Below are 18990 nucleotides of genomic sequence, written 5' to 3' on the forward strand. Positions count from 1 at the left end.
TCTTCCTCTATAGCCATCTCCTTCTGTTCCTTTTTCTTACTCACTTCAAGAAATCACTGCCTTGATTTCTTTTCACAATTATATTCCCACTAATAATCATACATACTTCTCCACCATACCTCCTTCTGGTCGTATGTGATCATTATGATATACTTTTCTCTTTAAAAAAACTGTATAATGACTTTTTATTCCTCCCATCTATTTGTATTTAAATAAAATTTTTATTTCACACTGGTTTAAAAAAAACCCCTTTTATCTGATAGCCAAAAAATTTTAAGATATTCTACAAATTGAGTAAGCCTTCCAATAGTTTAATATCTGTTCTTTTTGTTAATATTTGTATTTTGCTTATAAGACAAATTGCTAAGTCATAGAAATTACTCTTGAATTTAGTCATCTGCAGTATTTGAAAAGGCTATAGGTGAGATAAGTAGTACTGTAAGTACTACACTGTAAGTAGTACGGGAATAAAATCTGGAACTCTCTGGTTCCATATTTAGTATCACCAAAAACATTCTGTGCAGAAATATGACTGAATGTTGTTAAAGTATTGTGTTGTTTTTGTTTTTTGCAGTTTTCTTCCCTTCTGAAAACTCCAGTGTTTCTCCAGAAATCAAAACTAATGGCTTGGAACAATCAGTCATTTGTGACTGAATTTATACTGATGGGTCTTTCTAGTTCTTGGGAACTTCAGATCTTCTATTTCCTGTTTTTCTCCGTAGTCTACACAGCCACTGTCCTGGGAAACCTCTTTATTGTACTCACTGTAATATTGGAGCCACGCCTTCACTCTCCCATGTACTTCCTGCTGGGTAACCTGTCCTTCATTGACATGTCTCTGGCCTCCTTTGCCACTCCCAAAATGATTGCAGACTTCCTCAGTGAGTACAAAGCCATTTCTTTTGAAGGCTGCATCACTCAGATATTCTTTCTGCACCTCTTAGGAGGTGCTGAGATTGTCTTGCTGATCTCCATGTCCTTTGATAGGTACGTTGCTATATGTAAACCTCTACGTTACTTAATCATAATGAATCGAAAAATGTGTATTGGGCTTGTGGTCCTTTCTTGGATTGTCGGCATCTTCCATGCTATGAGTCAGTTAGCCTTTACTGTGAACCTGCCCTTCTGTGGATCCAATCAAGTGGACAGTTTCTTCTGTGATCTCCCCTTGGTAATTAAACTAGCCTGTGTTGACACCTACATTCTGGGGGTGTTTATGATCTCAACTAGCGGCATGATTGCCCTGGTGTGCTTCATCCTCCTGGTTATCTCCTACACCATCATCCTGGTCACTGTCCGGCAACGCTCCTCGGGAGGGTCCTCCAAAGCCCTGTCCACTTGCAGTGCGCACTTCACTGTGGTGACGCTTTTCTTTGGCCCTTGCATTTTCATCTATGTGTGGCCTTTCACCAATTTCCCGATAGACAAAGTGCTCTCAGTCTTTTATACAATTTTCACTCCTCTCTTGAATCCTGTGATCTATACACTTAGAAATAAAGATGTCAAAGAGTCCATGAAGAAACTGAGTAGCCATATCTTTAAGTCAAGCAAGACTGAACATAACCCATAATTTCTTTAAGGCAAAGAGAAAATATTTGTTCATCATTCGCCCTCTTTGTTAGTTGGCCTGCATAATTTTCTGTTTTAGGAACTTAGTCATGTCGTGGCTATTTCTGTAACCAATTTAAACTCTCATTAAATTCCGTTCGTATGTAATCAATCCTCACTTAGCACTTAATGCAGAGCATTTATTAAACCCATGCTTAGTATTTTAGTTCACAGTTTGCTACATGCAACTTGTCAGATATAGACATTTCTTTGCATATTCCTCCCTTTGAAACTTTTTTGTGACTTTCTGTTTCATTATATAGCATGTATATGTATACCAGAGTATGAACCTATTAAACGTGCTTTACATGTAGCACTTTGTGACATTATATTGATCATGTTGTTCAGTCATCACGGTCACCCATTTTTATATTTTTTCCATCACTTTTAACAGAAGCTCAGCATCATATATGCAATCACACTCCTTTCTATTTCCTTCCTGACTGCCTCTGGTAACCACCGATAAACTTTGTCTTTCTCTCTATATATGAAATGGATAGAATAAGCAAATGTCTTAAGAAAAACATTTCCTCTCATCTTTTGCTATACTCTCTAAGAAAAGAAAAAAACTATAAACAGACTAGTACCTAGCATCAGAACTAAGTTCAATAACTCACAGTGATGCCAATGAATGAATTTCAAAAGTCAAAAGAAAATTAAAGACTCTCGGTAAGTAAACATACTTGATCTTTATTATTTTTTGTAATCTACTTTTAATAAGAATAAAAATTTAATTCCTTTTCAATCTGAGTATCCCAGAGTATATTGTTATTGTTGTTGTGTATCATAGAATTGGACCTGACTCATAACTGACCCTCCAGTGGGTTTTCAGAGGCAATTAATCACATGGGAGGAGATTGCCTATTACACAATATTAAAAATTCCTGGACAATTACAATGTTCTTGTGACTATATCAAAGATGCAAAAGATGCCAAAATTATATATGGAAAAAGTCCTACTATGTGCCCATTCTACAGAAGAGCAAACTGAACACTCAGGAGTATGGTAACTTTTTCAGTGTTTTTAGTTAGAAGCAGAATTTATTTCATTCTGCTACAAATGTAGAGAGTGATATATTAAAACAAGATCCTGCTGAGGATTATCCAAAAATAACTGAAACAGTACATCAACAGAGAACAGACAGATGTGCAAGCTGGGTTTAGAAGAAGTCATGGCACTAGGGACATTATAGCCAATGTTAGATGGGTATAAGCTGAAAGCAGAGAGTACCTGAGGAATGTCTATCTGTGTTCAAAGACATATTTAACTGTGTGGATCACAAGAAGTTGTGGTCTACCCTGAGAAGAATGAGAATCCCAGAACAGAGCAAGGAAACATAGCATGGTTCAAAATCAAGAAAGGTGACACCTTGTTTTTATCTACATGCACAACAGATCATTCAGGAGAAGACTTTATGGAGAGGAATGTGGCATCAGGTTTAAAGACTCATCAACAACCTATGTTATGCAGATAGCATAATCTTGCTTGCTGAAACTAAAGAGGGTCTGAGGTGTTTGCTGTATAAAATCAAGGACTTCAGTCTTCAATATGAATTGAAGCTCAACATCAAAGAAACAAAGATTGTTACCACTAGGCCAATTGACAGCATCCTGATATATGGAGAATCAATTCAGATTGTTAATAGCTTCGGCTTGCTTGATTCCACAATCAACACTGTTGGCATCAGCAATCAGGAGATCAAAAGACACATTGTTTGGAAAATCTCCCATTAGAGATATTTCCAGAGTGCTAAAGAGCTATGATGTCATTCTAAAGACTAAGGTGCACCTGATCCAAGCCATGATCTTCTCAATTTGCAATGAAGATTTTATGCCTTTGAGTTTTGATGCTAGAAAAAGAGTATTGACTATATGTACTTCCAAGAGAACAAACAGCTTTGTCATAGAGAGAGTAAAACCAAGCTGTTCCTTGGAAGCAAGGATTTTGAAGTTCTGTCTCACATATTTTGGGTATGTTGTCAGGAGGGGCTGTCATAAGTGGAAGGTAGAGGGACAGCACAGGAGAGAAAGATTGTGGATGAGATTCATTGACACAGTGACTGGGGTGATGAGAATAGGCTTGTCAGAGACAATGAGATTGTCTCAGGATAGGGGTTTCAGAGCTTTTAGGGTTGCTTGTGAGTAACAAGTGATTTGCCGACACATAACTACAACAACAAAAATCAATAACGAACCATTTTTCTCAGGCTAAACAGTGATTTATTAAAAGAACTTATTTACCTTCAAAATATTTGAAATAGCTGCTTACTGTAATGTTTAAAAGACAGAAATCTTATAATCAGACTATTTATTTTACAGATGATGAAATTGAAGGCCAGGGAATAAAGTGACTTTCTCGAGGTCATGAAGCTATTTGACAATAGTCTAATCTACAGCATCCCCTCTTCCCTTTGCTCTCTGTTCTCCTCTTTCTCCTCTACTTGACCCGCCAACACCAACATTCCCTCTGCCTTTGGTTTTCTTTAAGACATTTTGGTCATTGTCATCTGAGAGCTACACATATAAAGCAAGTTTAATACATAAGCTGAGCTACTGGATCTGAAGCCATTAATATCTAGCCAGGGGATTCTGGAAACATAGTGCATAAAGAGCGAATGAATAAAAGTTACGTGGTGAAAGAGCTAGACAAACTGGTAACATTATCATTCGTAATTAAATGCATATATGGTTTAGAATGTCATATACTAGGGAGCACTGGTGGCTTAGTGCTAAGGACTTGTGCTTTTAGCACAAAGGCACAAAGTTTAAATCCACCAAGTGCTCCGTGAGAGAAAGATGAACAATCTCCTCCCCTATGACTTACCACCTCTGAAAACCTGCTGGAGGGTCAGCTATAGGTTAGTTTCAGACTGATGGTACATAACAATAACATGGTTTAGTATATTGTATATTGACTCAATAGACTGTATGTCTCTGTATTTAACTGTGGGCCAACTGTAAATTACAACTTTGTTACTTACTTAAAATTATTCAAGAAGTTATGAAACTAAATAGAGTTGAAAAAATGGGCAAATACTTTTCTTGTGATGAAATATAGCCAGTTCAATTTAAACATGTGCTATCTCGTGTTCCCTGGGAAGATCTAATAATGAATTAATGTTAGTGATCAAAGAATAGAGTTCTTTAGATATTTCTATGACAATGAATATTATGTCAGAGGAAGACAAGCAATCTCCTCCTATGCAAACCCACTGGAGAACTAGCTATGGGTCTGTTCCATTGGTACATAACAGAAATGATTATAAAACTGTCTTTCCACTTCTACAGCCCAATTACTAAAATTTGATTTGTTGATTTGAAAAGAATTAATTTTTACCAATAGCATATGGTTGGCTGATTATTGTAAGAAATATAGTATTTTTTTCCTGTTATCAGTTGTATGCTGCATTTTAGTCTCCTCATATACACACCACTAAAATTGTAGGGTGTCATTACATATAGGATATGTTAGAATATAGACTATATCCTAAGCCTCCACTTAGAGGGTCCTCTGCCTCTCTGTTTCATATTCTCTATTAGTAATATGGTATCTGAGTTCACCCTTTACTACTTCTTTTCAAGAACCGTACAAAGAAACAGCTTAACATTGCATGCCAACAGATTAGCATGTCAGTCATTACAATAAATAAGTTCAGGAAATAAACCCAATTTCATAATGCTTTGCCATTATCTCTAAAAGTGATTGGTTTAATTAAAACTGTGCACTGTGATTCTAAAGAATTAATTTCTTTCCTTTTATATTTTACTTTAATTATATTTTGTCTTCTTCATTTATCTCCACTGGACTTAAATGATTTCCTAAATTTATCTCTGAAAAATGCAAGCAGAAATAATGTGCTCTTAGAGAGATATCAAATTGCTTACTATAGTTCAGAACAATTCCATATACACACTATCAATTCCCTATAAAAAATTATTTGTGTCAAATTTGATAAGCTTCAAGCAGGAAACATAAGCACTAAGCCTGGTAGTAAATGCCTCCAGTCCTATGTCTCTTCTAGTAAAAAATTCTCCACTTCATCAAAGAACTGCTTTCCTCTTTTGCTCACACAAGAAAACAATGTCTTCCAATTGATGATATAGACAGGAATTTGTCATGGTTTTTCAGGATATTGACAAAGAATCTGTTTGGCATTCAAGTTTTTCTGTTCAGTTATCCCATTGCCCTGCAGGGGTTTTCCAAAGGGTCAGATCTACCAGTGGCTCCACTCAATGAGACAAAGATAACCTCCAGGTGAAATTTACATCCTTAGAAACTCGATGGAGGGGACTGTGTGTTAGAACCAACTCCTTGGCAGTGAACTTGACCTCAACTTTCACACTTACTTTAAAATCATGTTGCAATATTTGTTTCAAAAATTTCCAATATATTTGCAAATTAGATTTATATAGGTTTTTTTACTAATAAAAAATTTTATTAGGAGCATTCAGAATGTCAACAAAACAGCTGCAACATTTTTTTGGTTTTCCTTTTTTTTGCAATTATAGAGTGGTATTATAGAGAAAGGATGAAAGTCACACAACTGTCGAGGACTTTTCGTTCATAGCCTCGCTATGAGTCACCTACAACTTGAGGGCACTTAACAACAGCAACAAGAGTGGTACTCAGTTAACAGAACAACAATTATTTTGTATAAGCTGCATCAGACAACTGAATATGGAAAAAAATTAATTTGTGCTGTGCACCAACAAGAATCTGCTTTAAGTTTCCATGCCAATTTACAACCCCCATACTGTGTCAGGCAAGGTTAGTGGCTATTGAAAATACCACCAGGATAGGGTTATACAAAGACACATTTGGTCGTGTGTTAACACCAAAACAGGCACTGTACAGTTTAAAAACAAATCTTACACAGCCTAACATGTCAATTTTTTTTTCTTTAAAAGGAATGAGTTGTGTACAGGGGTAAAGGGTAAATGCTTTATGTTGTTGTTGTCAAGCACGACTCATAGGGACCCTATGAACAAAAGGCCTGACGCCCCTCTACAACTATTGACATTTATCAAAGTTCATAGGGTTTCCAGAGGCACGTTATTTAAAAAGTGGATGCCACTCCTGCTTCCAAACATGTCATAGTATGTTATTTTTTTAATATATGCCATTGAGTTGCTTGCAATGTATACTGACCCTATGTACAGCAGCTCTGAACCCTTCCCTGTCCTGAGCCAGTCTCACAAGAAAAAAAACTGAGCTACAACCAACTTATTCATCATCATCATCCTCTTCATCTTTCTTCTCTTCCTCCTCCTTCTTGCTGTCTCAGCCGTGACAGCTCCCAAAGGCTTGCCTTTGGGCCTGCATGCAGCAATATACTTCTTATACTTTTTTCCTTCAACACACGGGTTTGCTGGTCACTGGCAGCAGTATTATTCCACATCTCTACCAGCTTCTTTGCAACATCTCCAATGAAAAGGCCGGGGTGCTCGCCTTTGATTTTGGGGCGATCCTCAGAACAAAACAAGAAAAAAGCTGAAGGGGGCCTCTTGGGCACATTGGAATCTTTGAACTTCTTTTTTTTGTATCACTCTTAGGTGAGATACAGGTTTTCGTCTTTCTCTTATAACGGGCCTTTTCTGCTTTTGCCATGTCTTCAAATATACCTTTCTCTTTAGTAGACATGCTCTTCCACCTCTCTGAGCACTTTTTAGAAAATTCTGAGAAGTTGACAGAAATATCTGGGTGCTGCTTCTTGTGCTCCTCTCGGCGGATTTCATGAAATATGCACACGATGACATTTCGCCTCTCGGCTTCTTAGGATCTCCTTTGCCCATGGTTAGTTATTTCTCGTCCGGGACGCACAGAGTCACCCAGTGCCATCCGGCTCTGCCTGGCCCGGCGCTGTCTCTATGGAGTTCAAGGTACTGCAATGGCTGTGGATTTATACAGTTCTATTATATCACCGTCAAGGTTCAGTCAGGTGTTAACTTCTTCAAAGGAAGCTTCTTGAATTCTTGATCTTTAATATTTTCCTCCCTCATATTTCCTGCCTAATTAATTTCAAGAAACTGCACGCACTACAATTCTGAATGCATGCAGTTTTAATCCACCAGCTGCTTTGTGGGAGAAGGATGAACAATCTCTTCCTGTATGACTGACTGCCTCTGAAAACCTACTGGAGTGTCAGCTATGACCCTCTGACTCTATGGTACACTACAACAACAATCTTACTTGATATTGCTATTTATTTCCTAAATCTGAGTCATTTTAGGGTGGAGATTTTGTCCTTTCCTGTTTTTATTATTATTGTAGTTTTATTTGATAATTTATTTGTTCATATTTTTTCATATCTGCCACTGAATTTAGCTCAGGACACCATTAGAAATGGTAATTTGACATATTTTTAAATAGATTATTGCTTTTAAACTATATCCATTCTTTTTTCATATTTTTATATTGTATCATTCTTTGAATACAAACTTCCATAAAAATCATAGAAACATTGAGGCTGTGAGAATTTCAGAGATAATAAAATGACCCTGTCTCATTCCACCATTAATTATTGATGGAACCTTTGTGCAAATTAGATCTTCTTAAATCTCTTTCATTAGATCTTTCAAGTTCAAATATTCTACTGTGAAAGATTTCTAACCTCAGATCATGATGCCTTGTGGCAAATTCAGGTATCTTGTTGTCATGTGCTGTCGAGTCAGCTATGACTCTTAGCAATCCTGTAAACAATGCTTCCGACACTGTGCCATCCTCATCATCTCGGATATGATCAAGTCCACTGTTACAGTTACTGTCAATCCACCTTGTTGATATTTTTCTTTCTTTTGCTGGCCTTCTACCTTCTCCTAAACATAATGGCTCTATCCATAAATTTCCCCCCTCATAACAACATGCCCAAAGTATGTGAGACGGAATAAGAATTTTCTAAAGATCAGTTTCATGGGAGGAGAATTGGGGAGATCAAGAATAATTCTTTGGAAGTATATAAAGAGCTCAGACAGAGGACAGATGAGGAGGAGGTAAAGGAGAAGGAAGCTGCTGTGATTTCCATGGGTATTTAAAATGCCATTATAAAAGGTAGACTCATACCTTGCATCTGTGGTCATGACCAGCAGACACCATGCCTTTATCTGAAACGTTTTTATAGAAAATGAAAACTAGAGGAGATTCTTCCTAGTTTGATTATATTTTCTGTTCTAATAATGCCCTCAACTCCTTTCCTAGCACAAAGAGGAACAAACATCTCAGTAACTGAATTACATCTTGCATCACAGCAGAGGAAAGTATCCTAGAGTAAAAACAAAGATCTGTGAATTCAGTGTATAAGAAAAAGAACCTAAGTAGTTTGCTGTCCAGTGATGGTAAGTATCCAATGTCTACTCAGTGGCCCAGACCTGCAAGAAGAAATACCCTCTGAAGCATGTAAGAAGGTGGGACAATAAAATCCTCCAAGGTTGAAATTAAAATATATAAACATTTAATACTCCCCATGCACTACACTTCATCATAAATACTTATTATGTATTCATTTACTTAATACAGAGTCCTTAATTTAAAGCCTACTACAACACTAGAGTGCATCATGTTACATGTAATCAAGTTGATTTTGACTTTGTGATTTCATGTGCCCTGTAGGTTTTACTTGGCTATAATCTTTATGGAAGTAGATAACCAGATCAGCTGATTGGTGATTTCACACCACCAGCCTTTCAATTACTCACCTACTGCTTAAAAAAAGTAATTTGACTAAAATTACACCACTAGTAAAATGGTGTAATGGTTCAGACAAGTTATTTCCTTTCTTTCTCTTTTGCTTTCTTCTTTTCTATATATATTTAAAAATACAAAACATATTCATATATTTTAAGAATCAAAATAGTATTTAATTGCATAGTGAACAAGATGCATCTCATACAAGCTCCCATTCCTTGTACCTACAGCACGTAAATACACACACAGAAAAGCATCAAAAACTTGCTTATTATTTTTTTTTACTATTACTGTAACTAATTAACTAGAATCAATGCCTGTTCATACATTTGATCAGGTTAGGCTTGAGTGGAATATACTTTAAAAACCTCTGATTCTATCTTTCTTATTTTCTTAATAAAGTCTCTAGATCCTTCCACATCAATGTCATTTCCTCAATTTTTAACAGCTGCATATTTCTTTTATGTATTGTTTTTATCATAATTTATTTAACTTATCTCTTATTAATTTATAATAGAATTATCTATTATCTATTCAATAGTGTACTAGTTTATTCTATTAAAGTAATATTTCAATAAATAACAAAAATTATCATTTACAAGATCTACTGAAATGTCTTATCAAAGTGTTTCTAAAATTGTGTATCTAGTAGTTTATGTGCTATGACTACACTGAATAAGATTTAATGGTAGTAACATAATAGCTAGAATAATTTAAGAGTATTAATGGCCATTTAAATATCTTAAGATTTTTAAAACAACTTTTTGTGACACCTGTGATTTAAAAAAAAAAACCAACCAACCCACATATCCTTGTAGTAGTATTGTGGCTTGTTATTTATATCTCTAATTAAAACTTATACTGTATTTCTATTAGTAAATATATATGTAGTGATCCATAGAGGCAAAGATGTTGAGATTTTGTCTCACATACTTTGGGCACATGTTCAGAAGGGGTCAGATGTTGGAAAAAACCATGATGGAAAGTGGAGGGTCATAAGAAGGAGAATTTCTAATAAGATGAATTGATAAAGTCACTTGACAATGGGCTTGAACATGGTGAGGACAGGAAGGATGGTCAAGAATAGCGCAAGGATCAGATCTGTTGTTCATTGGATCCCTAAATGTCATAGTCTACCCAACAAAACATAACTACAGTATATGTTTAACATGTCTACTGAAGGTTGCAGGCTAAATCAATTCTATTCACAGATTTCTTGAAACTCTGTAGTTCATAGGCTAGAATTCATGTTCTAAACCTTCACATGTTCACAGTTATTTTAAGTAAATAATTTTTACCATCAGGTAGAGAATGGCTTGCAGATGAAAAAAGATAGACAATAGTTGGACTTTAGTTGCATTGAATTGACTCATGGTAATATCATATGAAAAGAGTTAAATTACTCCCAGGATTTTCAAGTCTGTGATATTTCTAAAGCAGACCACCTGGCCTGTGTATCAGGCATCTGCAGGTGGTAGTAAAGGTCTTAATTATTGACACTACCCAACAACCTAAAGAAATAATGAAAGTAGGGAGTCTAATTAGCATATTGTACAATAGCGTGCATTGAAGAGTAGTCAGTGGACTCCTATGCGTTAGTATCCTGATCAGTATTACCACTGTTCAATGTAGACCACCTAGTCTAAGGAGATAGAAGATAAAGAGACACAGATAGAATCCATATTTATTTGGAGAATAGTCAGACTATTTATTGTATTTTGTTGTGGAGCATGATTAGGAAAAAATATGATATTGAAATTGTGTGTTAATATCTAAGAATCTACTCTCCTACATCCATTTTTCTTCCTCTCTTCTTCTCTTCAGTGTCTTCCTCTTGCACCCATTCCACCTTCTATCTTTGAAAGCAAACATATTGCAGAGCATAACCTACAGCGTAGTCTAAAAAACAATTAAAAGAATAGTCATTTATAGATGTGAAAGTCATGTTCAGATATTGGGATATGTAGTGTGTGAATTGTGAATGTAGAAACTGTTGAAATTTACATATGTTTTCTGTATAATATTGTCAACAAAAAAATAAACAATAGAGAATTTTTTTAATGAATATATTGACACGTTGTATTATAAGACATATTTTAACTAGATCAGTGAATGGTTGTTAAGAGGGTAGTTTGAAACTCTGCCACTAGAAACGCTCGGGTTGTTACTGCTTATTCCTCTTCCAGCTTCAGGGATTTCTTTACCCTTAAGAAATGTCTTACTACTTCACCAAAGAAGACATTCAGATGGCCAACAAGCACATGAAGAAATGTTCAAACTCCCTGGCTCTAAGAGAGATGCAAATCAAAACAACTATGAGATATCATCTCACCCCAGTCAGAATAGCAAAATTTAACAGAACAGCAAGCAACAATTGCTGACTAGGTTGTGGAGAAACTGGAACCCTTATTTCATTGTTGGTGGGAGTGTAAAATGGTGCAACCACTATGGAAGGTGGTATGGCACTTTCTCAAAAAGTTGCAAATAGAGATACCATTTGACCCAGCAATTTCACTACTGGAAACATACCCCAAAGAGACCATAAGTGACATCCAAGCAGATATATGCACACCCATGTTTACTGCGGCTTTGTTCACAATAGCAAGGAGTTGGAAACAACCTAAGTGCCCATCAACAAATGAATGGATAGAGAAGCTGTGGTATATTTACACAATGGAATACTACGCTGCATTGAAAGAACAAGGAACCCATGCAATATTATTCAAAATGGATGAACCTGGAGGACATCATGCTGAGTGAAGTATCTCAGTCACAAAAGGACAAATACTGCATGGTGCCACTGTGAGAAAGATGGGTTCAATAATGTATACTGCATTGAAACAGATAAGGGAGAAACCTGTTTAAAAGGGCTATGTGATTAGGTATTTTGTCATGACAGGAGTCCAGAGCGAAGGCTGCATAGTGGAATGGACCTAGGCGAGGGATTGTAAAACAATGAAAGAGTTTTTCTTTTACTTTTCCAAGAGGGTAGTGTACTAGGGGGGAGGGTTGGGAGGGGAGGAAAGTGCAATAATGAATGAATGGAAACCCAAAGTCTCTGTAAATTTTCATTGAAATTAATAATAAATTTTTAAAAAGTCTTACTAGACACTGTACTTTTATGACTCTTATGTTAACAATTGATGGAATACTGCTTTCTAGTGAATCTCTCTCTCTCTCTCACACACACACACACACACACACACACACACATAATTCTCTTTATATTTCCATATTCTGGAAGAAGTTTTTCTGTTCAGTTGAAATGAGTTTACTAATATATTCTATATAACGTGAATAATAGCAACTCTTATCACTCAAAGAAGCCCTATTGTAACAGTGATTATTTGTTCAATTACTAACCAAAAGGTTGATAATTCAAACCAGATATTCCAATAAATTTGGAATTATTTAGTCATGGCTAAGCTTGAGTGGCCTAGTCATAAGAAGCTGTGCTATAATCCCAAAGGCATGCAGTTCAAACCCACCAGCTGCTCTGTTGTAGTAAAAAGATGGGCAATCTCCTCTCATGTTTCTGCCTCTGAAAACCCACTGAAGGGTCAGCTATGAATTGGTTTGAGGGCACACAGCAACAACAGCAATGAGGAGTGTACAAGCTTCTGAAGAATCAAATCTGTCACTTGCATGTGGGATTTTGACCCAAGATGGATTGACACAGTAGCTGCAACAATGTGCTTACTCCCAGCAGAGAATATACGGATAGACAATGATTTTTTCTATTGTACACTGTGTCCATAGGAGTTAGAGACAATTAAGTGACATCTAAGCCATCAACAATAAGAAATAGAAAGTGAGTAGTGCTTTACTCAAAGAGGTACCCAGCATTGATACTTTAAGTGCATGTTTGAACTCACTAACAGCTCTGTGGGAGAAAAAAGTCATTGTCTTCTTCTACATAGATTAAATCATTGGAAATCCTAGGGGGATGGTTCTGCTGCCCAACAGCATTGCACTGAGACAAGAGGCAACTCTAAAGCAGTGAGTTTGGCCTTTTGGTTATCATTACTTATTTCCCAGTTAGTATTTTTTAATAAAAAGCTCATTTCATGAAAAGTTAAAGTATTCTATTAAAGTCATTTAATTATGTAAAAAATGAAAACAGACCCTAAAAGTGCCTAATAGATCAAGTTATATTAATCATGTGTATTTTAGTCTTAAATGTGTTTGTAATAAAGCACTCATCTATCAGACCTTATATACTTGTTTTTACCTCTTTTAATCTTTTAAGATATTCAAAATTACAATGAATAAGAAACCCCAAAGTATAATACTTTCTTTTAAAAATACAGGCATAGAAAGGATAAAATTAATTACAGCAATACCATACAAAGTAAGAATAATTGGCACAGACCCAATATTTGAAAAGTAAACATTAACTACATTAACACTTCTATTACAGAATTAAAACTATATACTTTGAGTTCAAGTGTGTATTTATTTCCATTCTCCCACCCTGTAATGTATACATGTAAATACAACACCAATAACCAAGAATAACAATATTATTAGCTAGCATTCATTGCTAAGTGCGTTAAATGTGTTTTTATTTTCACATATGCCTAAATGCTTAAAGATCATTTTCACATAGATGAAGAAACTGAGACTTAGAAATATTTAAATATTGTTCAATGTTTACACATCAAAAAGTTCTGCAACTAGAATTTATATCTACAACAGGTTGATTCTGCCTAATTATAAAGTATATATCCGTCAAAGACATAAAAGAATTTGTATTTTAGTGTCCTACCATTATCCAACAAATGCCTGACACAGAGTTTAAGGAAATAAATTTTAAGCTCAAGATAGACATTTCAGAAGCAAAGTTTTCTGTTTTAAAATGAAGGTAAGAATTTTCCTTGAACTGATAAAAAGGTAAGACTATATTTCCACATGAACCTTTTTATTTGACAGATTTCAAGGCAAGAAGGAAACATTTGTAACTTAGCTAAAAATAAACCAGTATTTTAAATTAAATATATAGTTTTATATGGATTTCCAGCATCATATTTCTTTGTAAACTTTTTGCATTTTATTTAGCTTCACATTTTAAAATATTCGATTAGGAAGTCTTTTGTGTTTAGCTATGTCAAACTTTAAAACTCAACATAAATGTGAGATTCTTCTAATGCCATTTCTTTCTTTTCTTTTTTGCAGAAGACTTGTTTTTCTCATGACATTGACCAACCTTCTGAATCCATGACAAAAGATGCTCTCCAGAACTCTTTCATATACTTCAATTAATTTAAGAAGACATTTATTTCCCATATTGTTCTCAGTATAAATCTGAAAGTATCAGGCAAGCATCTGTTTAGCTTTGTTACTCACAATGTTAACAATGGATAAGTGGAAAGTATTCTGTTTGTTTTGTTTCCATGTCCACTCTCAGAAACATTCTGAAACTAGAGTATCACATTTTACTTACTGGTGCAAAATTATCCCAAATGTAGTATCTCTTCCAAGTTATAGATTTAATATAAGATGCCCTTTGGTTGGGAATTCATGAAAATGAGAACGTGGCATTTTTAAAGCACCATTATCTACATAAATTAGTCCCAGTATCCTTTTTATCGGCTTTGTTTTTCTTTTCTTAGAGTTGAAAAAGGCACAGAGAGATGGGGTGAATTTTCCAGAATAACACAAATAAGAAAGAATTATACTTTTATTCTAAGATTCTTAAGTGTTTATAGAAGTAGTCTTCATGCTTTACATGGATTCAGTCATAAACTAGCTTAGTTAATTACGTTGCCTTTGAGTCTTTCAATTTTAGATTTGTTCTAAAAACTCATGACCTAAGGCATATTTTACTTAACTTTTATATTTCACTATGAAAATATTAATGAGATGAATATGGAACTTCCATAGAAATTACTAAGGTGCATATGTCAACTACTATGCATATGTCATTAGAACCACAGATGATTCTGGCATTCTTCCTTATGAAAAACTGTATGATACCACAACTTCTAGATGGATATGATTCAAAATTGTTTTAAAAATTCATCAAATATCAGACATGCACAAATTGAGATACATGCTCAACAAAAGTCACTTAGCTAAATATGAAGCACAGAATTAAAAGAATTTTAGCTGAATTCATTTCATTGTGTGAAATTTGCCTGAAATATACAATGAATTACATTAGAATGAAATTCTTTTTTGAAGAATACAAAGAAAGACACATTTATTTGTATGCCCCAGTTTTTAGGTAAATAGCAGAATACTACACTTTCCCCCCACTTTTTAAATTGTGATTTGATGATGCTAAATCTAGGGAGGAGATATGTGTCATTGCACTAGGATACGTGGTGTAGTTTTCCCAGTACTGAAATATTGGTTGTTTAGTTTCTTCTTCATAGCTGTCTTCACTTCCTGGTTTCTCAGAGTATAGATAAGTGGATTCAGAAAGGGAGTGAAAATTGTATAGAAAACAGAGAGAATTTTGTCAACCAGGAAGTTTTTGAAAGGCCACACATAGATGAAGATGCAGGGTCCAAAGAACATGAATACAACTATGAAGTGTGCTGTGCAAGTAGAAAGAGCCTTGGATGATCCTTTTGAGGAATGGTTCTTGATAGTGACAAGGACAATTATATAAGAGGTGAACAAAAGCAAAAAACTTATAAGAGCAATCACACCACTGGTTGAAATCATAAAGATCCCAAGAACATAAATATCTATACAAGCTAGCTGGATGACCAAAGGAAGATCACAGAAGAAACTGTCCACAACATTGGGACCACAAAAGGGCAAATAGAGTGTAAAAGCTAACTGGCTCATTGTATGCAAGAATCCTACCATCCAAGAAGTCACTACAAGTCCAACACACACTCTATGGCTCATAATTGTATTATAATGAAGAGGTTTGCGTATGGCAATGTACCTGTCAAAAGACATAGAAATAAGCAGCACAATCTCCGTTCCAGTGAAGAGATGCAAAAAGAAGATTTGTGAAATGCAGCCCTCAAAGGAGATAGTCTTCTGCTGAGCAAAGAAGTCCATGATCATCTTCGGAGTGGCAAAAGAAGATAGGCACATATCAATGGCAGACAAGTTGCTCAACAGGAAATACATGGGAGAGTGGAGGTTTGGGGAGGATATGACGGTGAATAATATCAGGCAGTTGCCCAACATAGTCATTAGATATAAAATAGTAAACACCACAAAGAGAAAAATCTGGATATCAGGGGAATCTGTAAGGCCAAGTAATACAAATTCAGACACTCTGGAATGATTAAATCCTTCCATTGATCTGCAGACGTCACCCTATATAGTTTTTTAAAGGACAAAACAAGATCATTAGAAAAATAGAATACTTTTGCAATTAGTTTAATTGTTTTTTAGCCAAACATTCTTCTAAGTGGTATAGCACTGGTCTGTTCATTTGCTGTACAGAGTTAACTTATGGTTGCTATGATGCTAAACACTGTGACACTGATGTATCAAGTGCAATAATGGTTACCAATGGTGGACAGTGTTTGGTGGAGTTCCCCGATTAAAACAATCTTGGAAGCAGGTGTGGCGTCCACTTCTGGAATAGCTTGCTTCCAGAAATTCTATGAACTTGGAGAAATGATGTAAGTTATACAAGTGTTCAGGTCTTTCGTTCATAGGGTCAGTTCGACGGCACTTAACAACAACAACAACTAGTAATATACCAACTACTAGTAATATATCCAAAGGAAAATAAAACTGAGGCACAAATGTAGAATTGTTCATCAATGTTCATAACAGCATTATTCACAATAGCAAGAAACTGGAAACAGCCTAAATGTCTAGCAACAAACAGGCGGATTAAGAAATTGTGAGACATTCACACAATGGAATACTATGTAGCACTCAAGAGCAATGACTTTGTAAAATATTGTATAACACAGGAGAGGCTAGAGAACATTTTATTGAATGAATGAAGTCTCAGAAGGACAAATAATGCCTAAGACTATTATAAAAATAGAAAGATAACTAATTATATGTACATAAAAGAATAATGGAGAAAGGGAGAGGAGAAGGAAAGCTGGGGAGAGGGTGCACTAGGAAATCACTGAGTCAAAGAGTATGGTGGACAGAGAAAGGGGGAAAGGAATTAGGAAAAAACCAATGAAAACTTGAAAAGACAGAGTGATAATGGGCATAGAGCAATGGTGATTAACTTTATAACACACAATGTATGGGAATGATCATTTGAACAATGTGAATGAAGGAATGTGTGAAAAACAATGTATAGGAATGAAATACAAAGTGTATTGTGTGTAAATGAATATAAAAATTTTAAAAACAAACAAAATTATTTCATGGAAAAAAAGGTAGAGCATACAGTAAGGAGACACATTGCACTGGAAAAATTTGCAGTTAGAGACCTCTTCAAATTATTGAGAAGTAATATTGTCAGTTTGAGGATTAAGGTGTGTCTGATTCAGGCCACAGTCTTTCCAATCACTTGACATACATCTGAGAGCTGGGCAATGATAAGGTTGACAGAAAAAGAATTGATGCTTTGGAGCTGTGGTGTTGGAGAAGAACACTGAATGACCAAGAGAACAAACAAATATGTTTTGGAGAGGGTGCATCCGGAGTACTCTTTAGAGGAAAGAATGATGAAGATTCGCCTCACATACATTGAATATGTTGCTAGGAGGGGCTGTTCCTTGGAGAGGAACATGATACTTGAAAGAGTGGAAGGTCAGTGACGAAAAGGAAGATCCTCAACCAGGTGAATTGACAAGGTGACTGCTGCAATGGGCTCTTGTGTATCAGGAAGCATGAGGATGGCAAAAGACAGAATAGGGTTCAAATCTTCTGTTCATAAGGTTGCTATGAATCATAGTCAACTCAACAGCACCTAACAAGTCATAAAGTCTTCTAGGTAACCAGCAAAATGTAAATATTTGACAGGAAATTCAGACAAATTATTTTGAAACTTATTCACGTTATTGAAAATTAACTGAGTAAAACTTTAATAAGTATTTTTACTACTTCATACTGTATATTTCTTTATTATTACTTTACTAATGACCACAAAGACATTCTACAATTAATTGCATATTCCATCTCAATTGAGGGATATAGATTGACTCCTTCCTACCACAAAGATTTTATTTGTCAAAGTCAAATCACTTCCTATCTAAAACCATATATGAGTTCTTCTGATACTTTAGACCCCAGGAGCAGTGACACTGTAAATTAATAACTTGGGAAGGACTGGAGAGCAGTTATGCTGAGTGAACTAACTCAGTCCCATAAGGGCAAATATTGTATAAAACCATTATTGTAGAATGAGTATAAGGATCAAAGAGGGATGAGAGAGTCAGGAAGCAGAGGGATGTGGATGTACAGGGGGAGGAAGGGATTAATCATCGGGCTGTACAATTTGATATGTGGGGGTGGTAAGGGAAATTGAAAGAATTCGTTCAAATTTGAAAAGGTGATTGATTCTTATCTATGTAAAAATTTTAGCATGCTGATAAAAGACTAAATAGTACATTTATATGTATTAGTGGCACATTGTAAATAAAGTGTATTATAAATATCAGTATATTAATTTTAAATTATATATAATATTAACAGAAAATTATGAAATTTGTCGCCAGAAATTCAGGCACTCTAGTGGTCTAGTGATGTGGAGTTAGGCTGCAAGCCGCCAGCTGATCAGCAGAAGAAGCATGAGTCATTTCCTCCTATGCAAG

The 18990-nt window shown here is 35.4% G+C and overlaps 2 protein-coding genes across 2 annotated transcripts; one reads left to right on the plus strand and one right to left on the minus strand.

Moving 5' to 3' along the window:
• The first annotated feature begins 622 nt into the window (after nucleotides 1-622).
• LOC102859910 (olfactory receptor 4K3-like) lies at nucleotides 623-1570 on the plus strand. The gene has a single exon (XM_006883259.1). The coding sequence runs from the start codon at nucleotides 623-625 to the stop codon at nucleotides 1568-1570; it is 948 nt and encodes a 315-aa protein (XP_006883321.1).
• A 14025-nt stretch (nucleotides 1571-15595) lies between these two features.
• LOC102860317 (olfactory receptor 4K2-like) lies at nucleotides 15596-16555 on the minus strand. Its single transcript, XM_006883260.1, has one exon. The coding sequence runs from the start codon at nucleotides 16553-16555 to the stop codon at nucleotides 15596-15598; it is 960 nt and encodes a 319-aa protein (XP_006883322.1).
• Nucleotides 16556-18990: the final 2435 nt, after the last annotated feature.

Source organism: Elephantulus edwardii, unplaced genomic scaffold, assembly GCF_000299155.1.
Source record: "Elephantulus edwardii isolate Elephantulus edwardi_28Jun2011 unplaced genomic scaffold, EleEdw1.0 scaffold00026, whole genome shotgun sequence".
In the NCBI taxonomy this organism is placed as follows: domain Eukaryota; kingdom Metazoa; phylum Chordata; class Mammalia; order Macroscelidea; family Macroscelididae; genus Elephantulus; species Elephantulus edwardii.

Bases quoted from the DNA above. Each gene is read 5' to 3' on its own strand.
- LOC102860317 (XM_006883260.1), bottom strand. From the start codon at position 16,555: ATGGAAGGATTTAATCATTCCAGAGTGTCTGAATTTGTATTACTTGGC.
- LOC102859910 (XM_006883259.1), top strand. From the start codon at position 623: ATGGCTTGGAACAATCAGTCATTTGTGACTGAATTTATACTGATGGGT.